This window comes from Petromyzon marinus, chromosome 39 (assembly GCF_048934315.1).
Source record: "Petromyzon marinus isolate PM22_M1 ecotype Great Lakes invasive population chromosome 39, UKy_Petmar_22M1.pri1.0, whole genome shotgun sequence".
Lineage (NCBI taxonomy): Eukaryota > Metazoa > Chordata > Hyperoartia > Petromyzontiformes > Petromyzontidae > Petromyzon > Petromyzon marinus.
Genome location: NC_133705.1, coordinates 9,275,538 through 9,293,746, shown reverse-complemented (window position 1 = coordinate 9,293,746; position 18,209 = coordinate 9,275,538). Strand labels below are relative to the sequence as shown.

Sequence of the window (18,209 nt, the reverse complement as noted above, 5' to 3'; positions counted from 1 at the left end):
GCGAAGGTGTACATATGCATTCCGTACACACAGTTGTATCTTCATGTTGTTATTCGTAAATGTGGGACTGAGAAACATTGAGATTCAGTCTTGAGGCTTCATCTTCGGCAAATGCATTTTCTTGTACCCCGAGTATGTTTTGCTGCTAGCTTGCTGCTATAATTTTTAATGTCAATTCAATGCTCCAGACTGCTTCTTAGAACTGCCAAAACATTAAATCGCTAACTGATCCGATTTAGAATGAGAAAAAATTTGATGAGGAAAAATTATACTAATATTCCTTGGAATTCAACATTGACGGTACATCTGTTTAAATAACGAAATAAATAATTTGTCAGCCTACGCTCATAAACATTTAATGAACTTGGCGGTTGCCATTTGCTCCCGTGTAAGAGCCAAGGGTGTCTCACATGGTGATGTCGTGTGCGAGCCACCTGCAGCAGAAAGCCTTAACACATTCGTCAATTACACTGTGGCCATAAAAGAGAAACATAAACATTTCAGAGGCGACGTTTTCATGCAATGGCCTTTGTTTTAAAGCCACTGCCAACACAGAATCGCCCAATCACCTGTAACAGGTGGCTTGCAATGTGAGCTAAATTGTATTCAGAAGGCGTATGCACAATGCGGTGGTTATTTCATGGTAACCGATGTATTCATTATTTTATTTGCTTACGCTGTGCCGTGGAGTTGCATGAAACTAGAAGCTTATTATACATCGCCTTTATTTAATGAGGTCTGTATTTTAAGTAGCCAAACTTAATAAGCTAAAATATTTGCGATTCTTAGATTTCCAGTGAACGCACTCCATCATTTAATAAGCCAAAATAAGGTGGCTTATTTAAATCTGTTAAATTAGTGGGAGAAATATTCCACGCTGCCCTGCAAAAAACGATTACCTTTGGTACTGTGTACTTTCTGCTCGTTGGTACAAGAGCTTGGTGAGATAGAGAAACATTTTAGGAATTTATGTCGAGTACCTTTCGTACTTTTTAAAGTGGCGCATTCCAACCCTTATCGAATTGAGGTAATTTGGGCGTAATCGCACCATCATGTTTTTTTATCATTGGATGCAGTCTTTTTTTGGTTGTAGTTGTTCTAATTAACCGTGGCTGTGCCTTACCCTCCCCTGGGTCATTTGATGCTTTTGCCAGCAGTCAACGCTCGCTTTCCTTAACCAGCGCATCGACGTGCCTGGGGCATCATTAAGTGCGCTCGCCATAACCTCACCCTGCCCCGCCGCATCACTCTCTACGATCGCCCTCGCGAGCGTTGTCGGTCGTACGGCGGCGGATGAACGTCGGAAGAATGCAAACGTCGGCCGTCACTGACGAAGAGTTTCATTGTGCTCTGCAGTGTTTTTCTTTCTTTTGTGGAAGCGTCAGAAGGTCTCAACGGAGCTATGCTCGTTCAATACCGAGAGTAATATCCAAACACTCTTGCTTTTGCATTCAAAGCCTACTCCCGTGCCTAACACGGTTTAATGTAATGGTTTAATCAATATGTTATTTTCGCCATGTTTATAGGCTCCGCTGCGGGCTCTAATTGCATCTTTGCATGCGCATCGAAGTGTTTAATTAGGTCTTTAAAAAAAAAGCCTTTGTATGCTGCATCTGCAACATATATGCCCGTATCTTGCACATCTAAATGCAAGAATTGTAATCGAAGGTGTCACGAATTCTAAAGTGTCGGACCGTTGGTGGTGATGGCTTTCTTTCTTAACCGTTGCCCATAGGAGACGAATGGCAAGGTCATTAAAAGTTTCCGATTTAGAATTTGAATACGATGCTAATGAAGGGGGGAAAAATAATAATACACGCACAATACACGATTACATTAATTGGGCATGGTCAGGTATTTCTGTTGTAATTTTCGCATTGTAGTCGCCGTGCAGTGTAACGTTGCCATGGCCGAGTGCGGAAATATCACAAAGTACAGTCGGTCGTGTAATTGAATGATAGCGCTGTTCTTTTTTTTCCCCCAAAAGTATTTTAGCAACAAGACGATATCAGGTACACAACACACAGGGCATGAAAGGGGGTTGCCTACCAGCGCAAACGCACATTACGGATTACAGTGCAATGGAAACCTGTCTTAAACCGCATGTTTCAATAAACTCTACAACCCTGAGTGGCTTTCCTAAGCTCTGATACCCCTGTAGGAGAAGGAGAAAAAGTGAAGGGAGGAGAAGTGCCTAATTGACCTCATGAATGGTCTTAGGAGGCAATGCCCACTGGAGGAGAGGTAGTGAAGGGATTCCATGTTTGGTGGTAAGCTTCCTCCCTGCCCCTTAGTGTTGGCACTTAGATGCTCTAGAGCGGCGATTTTAATAGCAGCTGTTCTTTCACTTGCACCTCTGAAATGAACACCCTTGCGTCTGATGGAGCAGTAGGCATGGCACGCTCTTAAATCTTCACCTCCACCATTCATCGTTCGAGACGTCGCCTTCCATTATCTCCCATTCACTGTTTAATTTCGACATCGACCTTCGCTTTTGATTTAAGCCGGAAATTACCCAATGAGCTATGACGCTCCGACTCGAGTTTTGGGTTAGGCAATGGTGGAACTTGCAGGGGAAAGTTAAATATCTGGATAATTGAAGCAATTGTACATTAACACAAACGAACAACAAAAGTATATATACGAATAATAGCGGCAGTAAAAAGGAAAAATACCGTCAAATTCACAGTTGGCAAATCACACTCGCAGGGTGTTGCAAATGTGGCCGTAGTTGGCATCAAGCAGTAAATTCATCAAATTGAGTGAGGAGGACATGGGGGGGATTCCAAACAGTGGGGGTCGCAACAGTAAAAGCTGTGGTACCAAATCCCAATTTTTGTCCTCTGGATGAATCTGTTACCAATTAACCTATAGTTGTGCTATGGGAGTGATGTAAAGCGATGAAAAAACTTCCTCTGGGAACTCTGGCAGAGCATCACATTGCTCTGTCAATGAACAGGTTTGATAAATATTTGTTTCACTTCATTGAACGGCCTTCTTACATGTGTAGCGTCAACGATTCAGAGACAGAGTTTCTCGGAGGAACTTTCTTTATTAACAACTTTCATGGTCTTCTCCGCACACTCTCCACAGTAGCTCAGCCTAGCCTGTACACAACACGAGCCGTCTAACGCTGACGGCGCTGACTAAGATAGCCGACTGCTCTCCTTCGTAGCGCAATATCTAGCGGAGATGTTAGCGACGACGGCGACGAGACGACAGCGACGATGAGACGAGTCCACTCCCAGAACTGGCAGCCTCGAGCCCACGCTCTCGGCTCCTTTTATGCTCCCAGCGTGGCCTGGCTCTGCCCCGACCGCGCCTCCCTTCTCGAACCCGCTAGCAGGTTCCAGGGGTTTCCAGACGGGGTCCTCCGAGACCCTTACCCTAGTTCCTCTGCTCTGCCTGCACCCCCAACACGCCCTCACCGGCGTGTGTGCTGTCTGTCCGCCACAGTTGCCGCTGCTATCCACAAACCGGCGCTATTACACTACATATGCAACACCGGCCGTCATGTGAGCAGTGTTTTGTTTGCTCGCATGTCGTTTAACTGAAAATTTAAGTCTTTTGACCTGGACTCTGCCACATTTAAGTGAAAAATCACAATTCATGATTACCTTTGTTAACCCAGGAAAGCCTCGCTGAGTCTCAACAGTCTTTTTCACGAGGGTCCTGCCAAGTATTTTGCAGTAGGGAACGATGTTGCTGTGTGTTATGCCAGTTGATTAACTTGTAGGAATATTTTTTTTGCATTTTGATGTTGTATTTTTTTTTATCTGGGAGGAAGCCAGAGAACCATGCAGTCTTTGCTAACTGGGGCGAGATCATCTCCTTGATGCACTTGAGAACTGTGTTTAATTGTGGGCAGCTGGCCCAATTCAAACCCTGAGTTTATGGCAGCGTTGGTTCTGTGTGTGCCAACGTGGACATTGAGCCGATGATCTCCCTAGTTTGGAGGCCAGCTCCCTAGTTTAGAGGACAGCTGCTCGTTGCTAATATGTCTGTACATTTGCAAGCAATAAATGCATTTATGTTATTTACTAGGTTACCGAGCAACGCATGGACATGGAACCATTTAAAGGAGGACTTTTTTTTTTTAAGTTGTGGCAATGCGTCCGCTCAAAAGCTTTAGGGAGAGAAAGCTCCTGCCTGGGATCAGATATACACTGCCCCCCCCCCCCCCCCTGCAACCCATGTTGATATTTGCGATCAATGCTATTGGCGGATCCTATTATCTGCACCTTCCACAAAAATAACTCCTGACATCTATCGCATTGGTTGCCCGGAGATAAACGCAGATAATAGGATGATTGTGCCGCCACTTCTAGGCGACTCATCTTTTGTCTGAAAATACATGGATAATAGGACAAACGTAGCGCTTCTTTGAGACTGCTTCTGTGTGGCTGTTATCCGTGGAGAAAGCCAGATCATGGTATGAATTCATAAATTTGCCTTATTCAGAAGAAAAAAAAAGCCGGTTGAAAGGATAGCGTTTTCCCCTGAATGGGAATCCTCTTCTGGGTATTCTCTCTTATCCACATGCTCATGCAGATAATAGGATGATGCATCTGCAAAGCAATAGGCGTTTCTGTGAAGCAACTGGGGGCACAAATTATAGTCATAGATAATTAGACTGCAGATAAGTCGGTCAATCAGTTTATTTTGGGTAAGGGACCATTGACCTAAGAAGCGCTTAAGAGCAGTTTCAACTGTGTATTGTCTGCCAGCCTGCCAGCTGGAGTGTGTTGGGTCCCTTGAGTCTAAACAGGTCATCTGAAGTGCTGTCCTGTACATTGTTGTCTTACACTGTCACAGGCCAGTCACTGTCTCCTTTAGAGTGCTCGATACAATAATTTTAGTACTTCGGGCACCTATTTTTTTTTGTCTACGGATTGCGGTGTGTGCCTTACTAAGGGCCCGGGGCACTTCGTTCGGTTGACATTAAGTTAGATTTTTTTGTTCAAACATTGCTCCGATGGCAACACAACAACACTGCATTGTGGTTCGCGACACCTCCAAAGATGTGTAATAGATTCCGAGCGCATAGTGCTTGGGCCCTTTATTTGAACTTATTTACAATACAATGTAGAAGGCCAGTAGTACGTGGTAATTTTAGTGATTCAAACTTGGTTAAACCTGTTTTGACTTTCCTAACGTTCTTAACAGGCCTAAGGGTGTTGTAATGTTAAGACAGTAGGTTGCGTTAACTGAATATAAACTGCATACGATAATCATTTACTACTATAATGAGCCAAGAATGTCTGTCCCACGCATGACGTCACTCCACGTCGGCCAGCCCCACTCATTAATAATCATGAACAGGTGATGTCCTCCACATGGATCCCCCCTCCTCTTGAATAATCATGAGCGTGTGACGTCACTCCACATGTAGCACCCCCCCTCATTAATAAACATGAGCAGGTGACGTCACTCCACACCGAACAGCCTCCCTCAATAATCATGAAGAGATGACGTCTTCCAAATAGATACCCCCCCCGCCATTAATATTAATTAGCAGGTGACGTCACTCCACATGGGGCGAGGCGCCTCCTCCCCCCTCTTCAGCGTCAACTCACAACCTTCACTACAAAGGCAGAACCCTCACGTCACGTGATCTCCGTAACGCTGTTGAGACATCAAAGTAAAAAGGACGTCATGATGAACAAGGGATTATAACCATTAAATGAAATAGGTCTGTGTCACCAACGGCCTTACAAATTGCACACGAATTGATGCAATTAATATCACTTCATGGTCTGCTTTTCTCTTGAAAGTTTCAGATTTACTGAAATACACCCGTCCTTGGACGGGCAAAAGGCTAGTTGAGTGTATGTTTATGCAGTGGGGCTTGTCTGTCGTACTTTTAAAGAGAATATGTTTTCATTCCTCGTGTTATAGATACTACATTTAAAAGTAGCACTCATTACTTGACAGGAAAGCAACCAGTTTAATGCAAACAATATCACTAAACCCTCAATGTAAAACCAGATTGTTCAACCCACTTTAAGAACATGACGAAAATGTTTGGCATTGCATTGATTTACACTATTCCACGTCAAAAAGGACACTGTGAGGATAACTCTTTAAACATTGTTTTCTTAAATGCTCATTCAACTTGCTTTAAAATAAGAAATCAAATAAGCCATTGTTTTTTACCTTCGCAATCTCTCCATAACGATTGTTCCGCACAACCTCCCACCTTATCCCGTTGCCCCTCACCTCCTTCCTGTCTCCATCGCCCCAACACCCACTCGTGCGTCGCAGCCGGTGTACTTCTACACATCGCTGTGCCACCCGGCCGTCGTGCTGGTGTTGGAGGTGGTGTGCCTGTCACCGCAGCAGAGGAGCGAACGCGCCAATCCCAATGTGTCATGCGGGTGGGGCATCCTGCGGATCTTCACGGGCGAACAGGACCCCCGGGGCGGCAAGACACACACCTCCGCCGCTGCCAAGCAGGCAAAACGGTTTGTCCCCTCCCCCCGTATATCTTCGGACGTTTCAGATTTTTGTTTTTTATTCGATGATGATGATGATGTCAGCGTTGTGTTTATTTAGGTGACCTGGTAAGCAGCCCGGTTGGCTATGTACCGTGTGAAGGAAGTTCAGTTCTAAGTTCAGGACAGTCCATCGCTGGGGGGTGCAGGGGCCCTGGGGCAATTCCCACCGTGTGGACCCCCCACACCTTCAAACTAAACCGAAACTTTTACATCTGACGTGTACCCTAAGGGATGGCTTCTGCCTGGCAACCCAGCGGTCGCTCGGATGTCCGCTGAGCTGTTTAACACAGCATCGGCGGTCATCCTACACGAAGCACCACCCCCATAAAGACGGTGCGTGTGGCAGTGGTAGCCCCCAGTATATCGCAATGATCGTTTATTTTTTTTACTTTTTATATATTAGGCAGGTGAATGATTCGTCACCCTTGTGATTCAATTAATTGGCACGGTTCAAGTGGCGTGAATCGGTTCCAGCGTCGATTATGGCCAATGCGTGGCTTGTTGATACGGTGGTCACCGACACGTTCAAGTTGAGGTACGTGTGAGCTCCGTCCCTATGCCGGGTACCCAGAAATGGGATCATAATTTGATGATGCCGCCCCTCCCATCTTCTCGCAGGGATGGCGAGGCGAGGTGGGTAGCCCCCGCCCGTGTGATTCCTCTGCCGAAATTTAATTAGTGTAAAAATGTTTCTGATCCAGTGCTGAGGATCTTTTTTTTTCCCCCATCCGATTGTTTCTGTATGTATGTATGTATGTTGAATGTATTTCGCACCGTACGTAGCCAACCGCGCTCATCACAAAAATGTAGTTCCAAAGAAATTCGTTTTCAATCTAAGTTTAAAAGTGCAGAGCTCCAGTGGCTTCCTAATATTGGAAGAAAGAGCGTTCCAGACGGCCGCAGAACCGCATCTGAAAGCACGCGATGCGGTGACCGTCTTTATTTGGGAATATGTGAACCAAATAAACATAACACATACGATCATAACATTAATCTGTAATACGAATGATTGTTTGCATTGTCACGAGTACAATAATCGATCGTATAAATATATACCGTATTATTTACTAAAGTACTGCATCTGATTTAGGGTCGTGTTTACAGACCCAGATATATAATTTATAAGAATAGGGAATTTGGTCATTGACTCATTCAAGGTTACCTCATTAATAGTAGATACATAATAAAAAATGCTTTCAATTGCAAACAAAAATATTATAAATATCCATATATGCTTTGCAAAATTGATATGGAAGCCATATTCTCTTAGCCTTGGTTAAACAGAGGTACATAAAATGCAATTATCAAAATAAACTGAAGTGATGCCAAGGTCTCGCACAGCAAGGATAATGCACAAATGTGGAATTACGGAGGAAAGAATGTTAATTATTTCAAAGTGTGTAAAACTGGCACGTTCTTTAAAAGCATGGCCTCATTAACGCACAGAGACTGACTCGATGTGAAGCACATAGGGTGATTAAAACTTTAAATTCTGCAACCAGGGCTCCCAGCAAAGCTTTTTGCCGACACATTATAAACATCCCGACTTGCTTGGCTCACTGGAATCCAGAAATTTGAGAGCAAACTTGCAATCGTTTGGGAGCACGGCAGACGGCAAAATCGGTATGGAACAGATCGTGGAAGCTATGTTAACACACTATTAAATTCAAACACTCATTTGATAGATGCAGCTTTAACTTTGAAAGGAAAAATAACAGCAAACGGCTCCGCAAAGTGACATGAACGCAGCCAGTGAGGCAATGTGTGCCGTTAAGAGTGCTCTCCAAGTTGACAGCTGGATCTTCACTGCACCCCCACCACAAGTCTGATCAGCCATGCGGTGCTTCCTATAGAGTGCATGTCAGGTTCACACCTGTTCATAATAAAGGTTTTTGGGTTAGATCGCGTTTATTTATAAATGTGTCGTAACCCTCCACCACCCGACACGGCCAATCAGCAAAAAAAAAAGTGTCACGTTGACAAAAGACAAATAATTCACTACTTTAGCCCACCGGTGTGTTGAAGAGTGAATCCACAACATTTACAGTTTGAGTACGACGTTTCGCTGGTAAATACATCCAGCATCATCGGGCAATTCGCCAGAATGGTAAAGCCCTCGCTTGCTCCCGGTTTTATATAGAGCAGCAGGGTGACGTCATCACTTAACTCATATCACACCTGCCAATGCCACTACCCCTCCTATACTATTCGGAAGCCAGTGGGGAGCTATGCACTTTTACGTCTAGATTGAAAACGAATTGTTGTCCTTCCCCCGTACCTCTGATTAGCGCGGTTGGCTATGTACGGTGCGAAAGACGTTCAACATACATAGGTTTGGACTCTCTTTATTGCTGGCAACTTTATTGGGTTTTTGCTTACGAAAGCGAGAGCCAAACTGAGGGAGATTCAGTCACGAGTGTCACTTGTGCGGAGAGGTGCAAACTTGGAGGCAGGCCTGGTCGATCATCAAGTTTTGGCTCGTACTGTGTCCATCACACCTCCTGAGAAGTAACACAGTGGTGGCTGTAGGATGCAGTTCAGCAAGTAGGTTTATATTTGATTCATGTGAACTGCGCGGCAGCTTTCAGTGTTAATATCGCGCGCATGAATTTTCTCCAAGCGCACCGGCGACCAGCACCACGTGAAAATAATTATTCCGAAAGGAAATTAGCTAATCATCTCCAGTTTGACCCTCCTGAAAACTTCACAAGACCTGGCGAGACCTTTTTTTCGTGAGTATATAATTATTTTGAGTATTAGCATACTTCCCGAGAGAACCTACAACACAGTGCAAGTCACAGTAGCCATGACGCAGTAGTTGCTGAGCAAGACGGGTTTAATATTCACACTTCTTCACACGTCACTTCCACCCTCGACATCCCAGATTAATTTTACCCGTCTCTCAAGACACCTTGCCAGATTTAATTCGCGCAATACCACGTCGATGAGTAACAAATGTGTCATGGATTGCAAGTACAAAGAGGTACAAAGAAGAAATTAATAAGAATAATTGTTATTGGACATGTAATAAGAAAACAAGATCCTGAATTTAATGTCTTGTCTGGGACAATTCTAGGCACATTACGCAGCACATTAAGTTACTTAGGCAATTTGAACAATTGGATGTAACTTGGAGTATTGAATGCAAAGTTTGTGAGTCATTGCGGATAGAGCTAGATTGAAGGAAGGCCATGATCGGTGACATCTTTGAGAAAGGATATGGATCATAGAGAGAGAGAGATTCTTTAGACACCGAAGGAGGTTAATTAAGGAAAGATTTATATTCTTGGTTCTTTCGGTAAAGTCACGTAGAAGGGAAACAATAAAATAATAACAATATAAAACAATATTATGTTATTGTTTCCCTTCTACGTGACTTTATCGAAAGAACCAAGAATATGAATCCCTGCAGTCACAAAAGCTTTAAATACAAATTTAAGGAAAGATTATTTGGGAGAACACCAAGAGGACGAAAAAGAATGACAACGCGAGAACAACATTGAATAGTAAATTGTACTTCGGATCCGCCTATGGAATGAATGAACCCAGGTACATTACAAACCAGATCTTATTTACGTGACAGGAGCTTTTAACTTAAAACATATATAAATAATGAAAATTAGGACACCCAATAACCTTAACACAGTTATCTCTCTTGGCTGTCACGTTGAGTTGACATTGACTGCCCTGAAGGACAACAAGTCATTTGGTCAAAGTTTGTGTCGGCATGGGGCTAATCAGAACGGTGTATGCAGTGCAGATATGGCCCAACATAGAACATCTGACGCACGTGCTTACGTGGGTTATTTTCTTGTCAAAATTGATCGCACGTGCTTGTTCCGGTGCATGTTTCCGAAGGCGTGGAGCATGAATTTGGGAGCGTAGAAATGCTGTATGACAATGTATTTTTCTGCGCGACTCCACTGCTGCTCACAATGTAGCACAACCCCACAAGCCTGGAGGCTATAAGAAGCTGTTATGCGTGGTGGTCAACCAGTCTACGCGCTATCCAGGATTAATACTGCTTAGCTTCCGGGATTTTATGAAATTGGGTCCATTGCGAGTGTTTTTGGGATGGTAACAGTGGCAGCAGTACGTAGTAAAAAAAAACAAGTCTCGGTGTATGTGTGAAGCTCATCTGTTTGACATGTAATACGAAAAAAAAAGTGGGATTGTGGATGATGATACCAGCACACGGTGGCTTATACCTCAGCACGTGATCACGTCACATGTTTTTTAATGACCACCGTTTTACAGTAATTGCTGACCGAAGAGGATATCAGCCAACGATGTATGGGAACACGTTTATCCGCTTGTTGAACAAATCCAACCCGGCGTGTCGCTGTGCAGTGCCTTCCTGCATGCGTGAGTGGTGTGTTTGCTGTGCTAATAATCGCGCGCCTGGTAAATAGGCGCATCGTACGACGAGATGCTCTGGCGATACTTTGTGTGGCATTGTCGTCATTGGTTTGTCCCCTGCATTGTTGTTGGTGCACGTGCTCTGACGCGGAGTTCTGTCGTGGTTCTGTCTCCACAGGTTGACTCTTTACCATGGAACCCCACGGGCCCTCCTGATACCTGACTTTGTGGACCCCATTGAATGTAAGAGTTTCCTATTCATATGCTTCATATGAACCGAGTATACAAACAATTTGTATCACGACTTTTGCCATCGGAGTCATGCTACGATGGGAAGGAAACCCGATTTAATGCTGAGGTGGGTATTTGCCATTAACTATTTCGTGGTCTGCTTCACAGTGGCTATTAAAGATCCTGTGAGATAATTCGCAAGGATAGGGCATTGTGTGCCAACGTTGCAGTCCAAATTTGCCAAAGTTGAAACATTTACCTGCAAATGGGTCAATTTATACTTAGGCAATCATCACCCCCTGCTTCATAAACCTGGCAGGACCCAGAGTCATAGCAATTGATGAGACTTTTCTGGGCAAACACGCATAGTAATTATCATAACAATTACAAGACTTCTGTTAGCATTATAACCTTTAGTATTAGACAGTCAGGGAATGGCCCTGTAAATTACACAGCTCAAGTACTTTTGAAGTCGTTGCTGTTGTGTTTAGTAAGAGTAACTTCTCTTACTGAACACGAGACTGCGTCCTCATATTCCGTAGAGGACACTTGTTTACGCTGAAAAGTGAAAAACGAAATCTCTTCCATTTAATTATCTGGGCGAGTTCCGTCGTTTCGCTACACTTGAGAACGTTGGTGGATATCCATGGTCAAAGATTTGGTTTTTATATGGGCTTCATAATTAGGCCCCCTGGGTCGCCAAGATACCACAACGTTTTTGTGATGTGACTGCAATAATTATTTAAACTTTAGGTTGTCACCGAGTGACTGAAATGCATTCACACATCGGTTCGCGTGTAAACGTTCAGACAGGCTTACACATTTGACACGGCATGAGCAGCACATCCCTTCGCTCAAAGGCAAGAGGGCCATACAATCATAGCGTGTGATATCTGCGCTCCTCGTTAACATAGTTATTTAGCCGCATGCCTTTTGCGTTTTACGATGCGAAGTGACCCGCGTTGTGCGAGCTCCTGCATGGGATCAATCGTACTCTGCAACAATCGCAAGCTTTGGTTAATGTGATCCATGTAAAACCGCATTAATCTGTTTCCAAGCTGCACTGTTTACAAGCGGTGTACGGCGATTAATTTACGCCTTGAAAGAGCGAGCGGGGTAGTTCACAGCGTGTCGGGTGAGAATGGCTCTGTGTGGGTGTTTGTGCTGCACTCGTCTTGGTGGGGGGAGGGCAGTGGGGGGCGACTTCTGCACGTGCCAGTACACGCCTGTCGTGTGAGTGTGTGTGGGGAGTGGTAGTGTGTCGCGCGCTTCGCTGGGTTCGCACTCACGGCCAACACCAGTGATGATTCACTGAACCGGTCCTGTGCCTCCCCGAGGTCGACTCGGCCTCAAATGACTACCTGGTGCTGTGTGTAAACATCGCCACTGGGGAGACAAAGGCGGTCGGGCGTGGTGCTGGCCATCCCCACCCCCCTTGTGTGCCGTGCCGGCCTTCACTAGTACTCCCTAACAGCACTTGCCCTGACAGTCTCTTGAGGCTATACGGGGGGATCTTTGTCTTTGTCGTGTATTGGTGTGGCCCTGTGTGTTGTGTGGGTTGCCATGCCAGTGTGGGTGGAAAGGTGCTAAGGGGTGACGGAGGATGCGCAGGGATTTACGGCTGCCCGGGTAAAACGAAAACACTGATTGAAACCACTCAGGCGGATTTTAATGTGTGCCATCCTAGCAGCCCTCACTGTGGGCTCAGCCATTTATATTGGCTTTAAAAAAATCCATTTTGCTTTTCTCTAATTAGGAAACGGTGTGAAACATTGATTAGTGAAAGCAAATATAGGGGAATAAAAGTGACACTGTGGAAGAAAAATCTTAAGTTTTAGGGAATGAATAAAATTGAATATATATGCTCACGCAGTTGCATTTTCATTATTTGATTTCTAATCTAATCCAGGCTGTAATGAGTTCTTTCAGGGCGTCCTTGATATTAATGCTCGTTGGGCTATTTGACACGCCTGCCCAGTCTCACTAGGCAGAGTAAATAAATAATCAACCCAAAGTTTTTCTTATTGTGACGTGGAGGCTGCAGCAATGTAGAATTGCGAGTGGAAGTTCAAAATCTGGTGGAATTTCAAGTTTTTTTAATGGCATTTACAACGCGTCACCAATCAATAGCTTTTTTTTTTTAAATCGACATTCATGGATTTTTTTTCCTCCCGACATAACATTGGTTTGCACAATCTTATTCGAGTGCAATCGGAAACATGTTAATTAAAAATGGGTATTGTTAAATTGGTCAACAGCAAAGTGTAAAAAAAAATAAGTTACGTCCTGTTTTCTCGCGAAGTTGGTTGTGGAATCGAGAAGCCTTTTTTTTTCCTTCCCCAAACAGACCCCTGCAGCTGTGCTGCACATTGAATGTTAATAATTTGTTGTTACCATACCGGCTGTTCGGACCTGATGAGGCATTCCTATACTTATCCTTTACTTGTTATCTGCTGTAGGTTGCGCGCAAGTTTGAATGTCGCATAATTACCGCAAATGACTTATGTATTTGCGGTCTCGCCGTGGAAAGCCTTAAATATTAGAATGTTCTGCGTGGGGTGGTGGGAAATGGTTCGCGTTGTGTTAGCGAGCATCGTGCGAAGAGAGCAGAATTTGTCATCAAATATCGACGGTACAGGTGTTTTACATTACGAAAGCCAAACGTGTGTGAAATAGACTTGCTTCGGATAATTTTCTTTAATTTGAAAACAGCTTGTATATAAGATGTGTTTTATGCGTTTTTTTCATGTTGCATTTTTGATTCATGCCAGTTGAATGTGTGTTTTTAAACCTGAATTTAAATTTGACTCTTAATAGAACTGTTATAATAAAAATTCAGATGATGATGATGATTTTCATTCTGTCAAAACTCTGTGGAAAATAAACACTGGGAAAAAAAATCAAGCTCTCTAAAGAGATTGTAAGTACTAGACTAGCCACTATAAATTTCCCACCATATGGTTGTGTTTACCAGGGAGTCAATTTGTTAAGAATAACAGCTTTAAAACAACCTCCTTCATCGTTTCACTTCTTGCCCGTTGGCAAATTAGGCCAATGTGTGCTCTATCTCTTTGTTCCTATCTTGTCCTTCTGGCTCCCTCCCAGCTATTCCAACCGAACCTTATTTAATCTCTCCCTCCAGTCATCCTTTGCATTATTGCTCCAAGTCTTCCTCGCATTTCTTCCTGCCATATGGGGTTCTTCTCATGCTGGGTCCTTCCCGTGTGCCTTCGTGAATCATCACTGTGACACCGTGCGGCCGATTCGTATCAGATATCAGCCTGATACAGGCAATACCCCGGTTTACACCCAAGATGCGTTCCTGAAAACCTTAACGTAAACTGAATCGCTTAAATCGAAGCAAAGAGATGGGATTGTGGATTTTAACGTGTTACAGAGTACCTACTCCCTACCACTAGTAGTAGTAGGGAGTAGATACGACTGCTAGAGATGGGACGGGGGATTGTAACGTGGTACAGTACCTATATAGTGGATGCTCAGTAACCCTTTGCGCATCTCTACTGTACAGCAATCAGTGTGAAAAGTAAGTGTATATTATTAACATGTTGAGATATTACCTTGTCAGTTATACTATACGTATTATTAGGTGTTTTTATCATATAAAAAATACTTTACGCTTGTATAAGTTTCAAGTTTCATTTGTTAGGTATAGCCCTGTGAGCCATGTGGCTCTTAAGTCGGGTGCAACCGCAACAAACAAAATATGAATCTACATTGCAGAAAACTATTACACCACAAGCAGACCAAAATAAAGCTACAAAACAATGTAACAACAGTAATCATAGGAACTGTGATTTTTAATTTAACAATAAACGATATACATAACGCGTACGACAAAACCTGCAGCCATAGCTGGCAGCACGACACTCCCAGTGTATGATGTGTGAGTGAGTCAGTGGCAGCGAGAGTGAGTGTATGATGTGCGAGTCAGCGTATGATGTGCGAGTCAGCGTATGATGTGCGAGTCAGTATTAGGTTGAGTGAGTGTATGATGTGTGAGTCAGCGCACGATGTGTTAGCGGCAGTGTGAGTGAGTGTATGATGTGCGAGTGAGCCATCACATGATGAGTGAACCTGCGTATGATGAGTGAATGGGTCAGTGGTTGTGCGAGTGAATGATGTGTGAGTGAGTAAGCGCATGATGAGCAAGTCAGTGCATGATGTGTGAGTAAGTGCATGATGAGCGAGTCAGTGCATGATGTCTGAGTGAGTCAGTGGTTGTGCGAGTGTATGATGTGTGAGTGAGTAAGTGCATGATGCGTGAGTTAGTCAGTGCATGGTGTGAGTGAGTCAGTGTATGATGTGTGAGTGAGTCAGTGTCGGCTCCCTCCGCTCGCGCCGTCGCCCCCCCCCCCCGGCTCCGTCGCCCCCCCCCCTGGCTCCATCGCCCCCCCCCTGGCTCCGTCGGCCCCCCCCCGCTCCGTTGGCCCCCCCCCCCGGCTCCGTCGGCCCCCCCCCCCAGCTCCGTCGGCCCCCCCTGGCCCCGTCGGCCCACCCCCAGCTCCGTCGGCCCACCCCTTGGCTCCGTCGGACCCCCCGGGCTCCATCGGCCCCCGCCCCGGCACCGTCACTAACCAAAGTGAACCTGTAAAGGATGAATTTATATTGGCAAATGTATTTTCTTTTTTACCCCTCTCAATTCTATTCAAAGCATGCTAACGGCATCGCCACGTCATGAGACTTGGACGTTTCCATTCGGAACTCTTTCCGCATGCAGGGCACCATCTGGCGTCAGAGAAAACACCCTCAGAAGATGACATTGGTGACCGGGCTGAGACCACCCACTCATTACACTTGAGAACGCGGTTTTTGTTCACGGGTGGCTGTCCAGATTTGAAGCCAAAATCTCAGAGGTGCTAAGCTCAACGCCCCCTGACTTTAGGGATGCTCCTGAGCCTCCTGGCCACCTCAACCTGCAAAAATATATATTTACTCGTCATTCTTAATGGGGAGCCGTAGTATTTTGAACATTACACACAGAGCCCTTCTCCTTTATCATCCAAATGGTGAGGTTAAAACAAAACTCCAGGCCTCCAATCCCTGCCTCTCTCATCTCTTGGCTTTTATGTTGTTGTTTTTTGCATTGACTTTTCAATTTAAGACCTTATAAAAGCTAATGCTCCGATCAATCCATCGCCGGACCGTTAAGGGAGGCTCGGGCAAGGTTTGCATCGCAGGACACCATTGAGCAGCGTAGGAGCGCGCTTTTGTTTTCAAAGTGAAGTCAATTTGGAAACAAAAGAAGAACTGCAATGGGAGGAGGAGACCCGGGATAATTCTGCTAGTCCCGTCGCGCTGGTGAAGGCCACGTGAGTAATCTTTTTTCCCTTGTGATGTATGAAATCTTTACTGTATAAATTGACTGCCTCCTTAGCATTCACTTTGATGGCCTTGTTAGGGAGAAGAGTCTAAAAATGTTTTATGTGAATCGGTTGTCTCTGAGGCCGAATGTCCAATGTCAGAGGAGCAAGTCAACGCCACAGTGGGTCCATGATTTACATCTGAGCATATCTGGCAACCTATATGGTTTACCCGTATTCTTGTACAGGGAAATGTAGTTTTCAGGTCCATAGGGCGTCTAGCCGTTTCAATACGGGCAAACATTTTTTTGTCTTTGTGTTTTTCCCTTGCGATGGGACTTTTTGGATGAACGTTGAGATTCATAAGGGCACGGGGTGACCAATAAGGTCTGAATTAGTCTGTAATAAGGTAGGCACTGATAAGGGGTTGACAGGTATGTCTGAGAAGCCGCTCGTTGTTTAACCAGCTTCTCAGCCTTTTAATATGAAAATTGCTCTGTGACTTTTATACCGTGGTAAAATTCACTTTGTCACGGAAATTAACGTCCATTCATAATAAACAGCAGAAGCATTAACTGCCGTGGGAAAATGATTGCATTTTATTTATTCAGCATATATTTTTTCACATTACTCTTTGGGGATTTGCGGATGATGGGAATCGTTTGTGGATCCACTGCTTGTGACGGATAGGTCTTGCCGAAAGGAGGATGACGGTCAAGAGATTTAACTCATTAAATGATCCAATTAAATTTTTTTTTAATCTTAGATTCACCTTGTAGGAATAATTTGTACCATTCCTGTCTTGAAGCCGTTATATTTGTAGTTTAAACAATGTTGTTTTTAATATTTCTTGATGCTTGGATATTAAATATATAGTTTCATTAACTGTATCAACCAAGAGGTAGTATTGTGAATTGAAATAATAATATCTGTTTCATTTTGTTTTTGACATATTTTTTGTGTTAAAAAATATCGCTCAACAAAATCTCATGAATTGAGCATAATCGTATTTTTGTAGTGAATGTAGGATTGCTGTGTGCTGGCACATCCTTGTGATTCAATTGCTCAGAGGTGAGGTTAGTGAATCATGGGGAGATGGAGTACGTGTGATGGTTAAAATTTGCCAAATCTGAAAAATTACCCGCACATTACTCAAGTGCAATTATGCAAAGCAATCATCACCCCCCTCTATCAAAAAAACCTTGGCAGGACCCTCCTGAAAAAAGGATCATTCGAATCGGTGAGGCTTTCCTGGGTAAACAAGCATAACAATAACACGTAGAAACCCTGCATTGCAACGAGGTGTTTGTAGGAAACAGTGGAGAAAGTACTATTATTTTTATTTTACCAGGTAAGGTCCACTGATCTCCATACAGGTCTTCTTTGGAAGCGACCTGGCCATCACGAATGGTAGCTTAACTTAGTGGATTATCGCGTGGAAATGTATTGTAGCCAAATACTCTTAAAGCATGTTGATTCTAAATGTGGAGGGGAAAACCGGACGACCCGGAGAAGAATCCACATGGCAACAGCGAGATAGAGAGAACATGCAAACTCAAAATATATAGCAGGCGTCAGGGTCGGGATTGAACCCACGACCCTCCTGCATACCAGGCGAGGCATTATCGCATGTCACCAGCGTAGCGAGAAGTATGGTGGTGTCCAACCAGTCTCTGTGGTGTTTCAGTGTGCTCTCCTTATGTGTGCAAGGGTCTTTCGGATTTTTTTTTATATATAAGGGGCAACGATTGAGGACATTTTGAGTGCCCAGAGAAAACCCACACCTACGACAGGATATGTA

The 18,209-nt window shown here is 44.2% G+C and overlaps 1 protein-coding gene across 1 annotated transcript in view; it reads left to right on the top strand.

Moving 5' to 3' along the window:
- NPHP4 (nephrocystin 4) overlaps positions 1-18,209 on the top strand; it is a 307,452-nt gene that overhangs the window by 56,936 nt on the left and 232,307 nt on the right. Inside the window, exons 3-4 of the mRNA XM_032968292.2 lie at positions 6,265-6,464; positions 11,035-11,099. Coding sequence (XP_032824183.2) covers positions 6,265-6,464; positions 11,035-11,099 — 265 coding nt within the window. The remainder of the gene's footprint in view (positions 1-6,264; positions 6,465-11,034; positions 11,100-18,209) is intronic.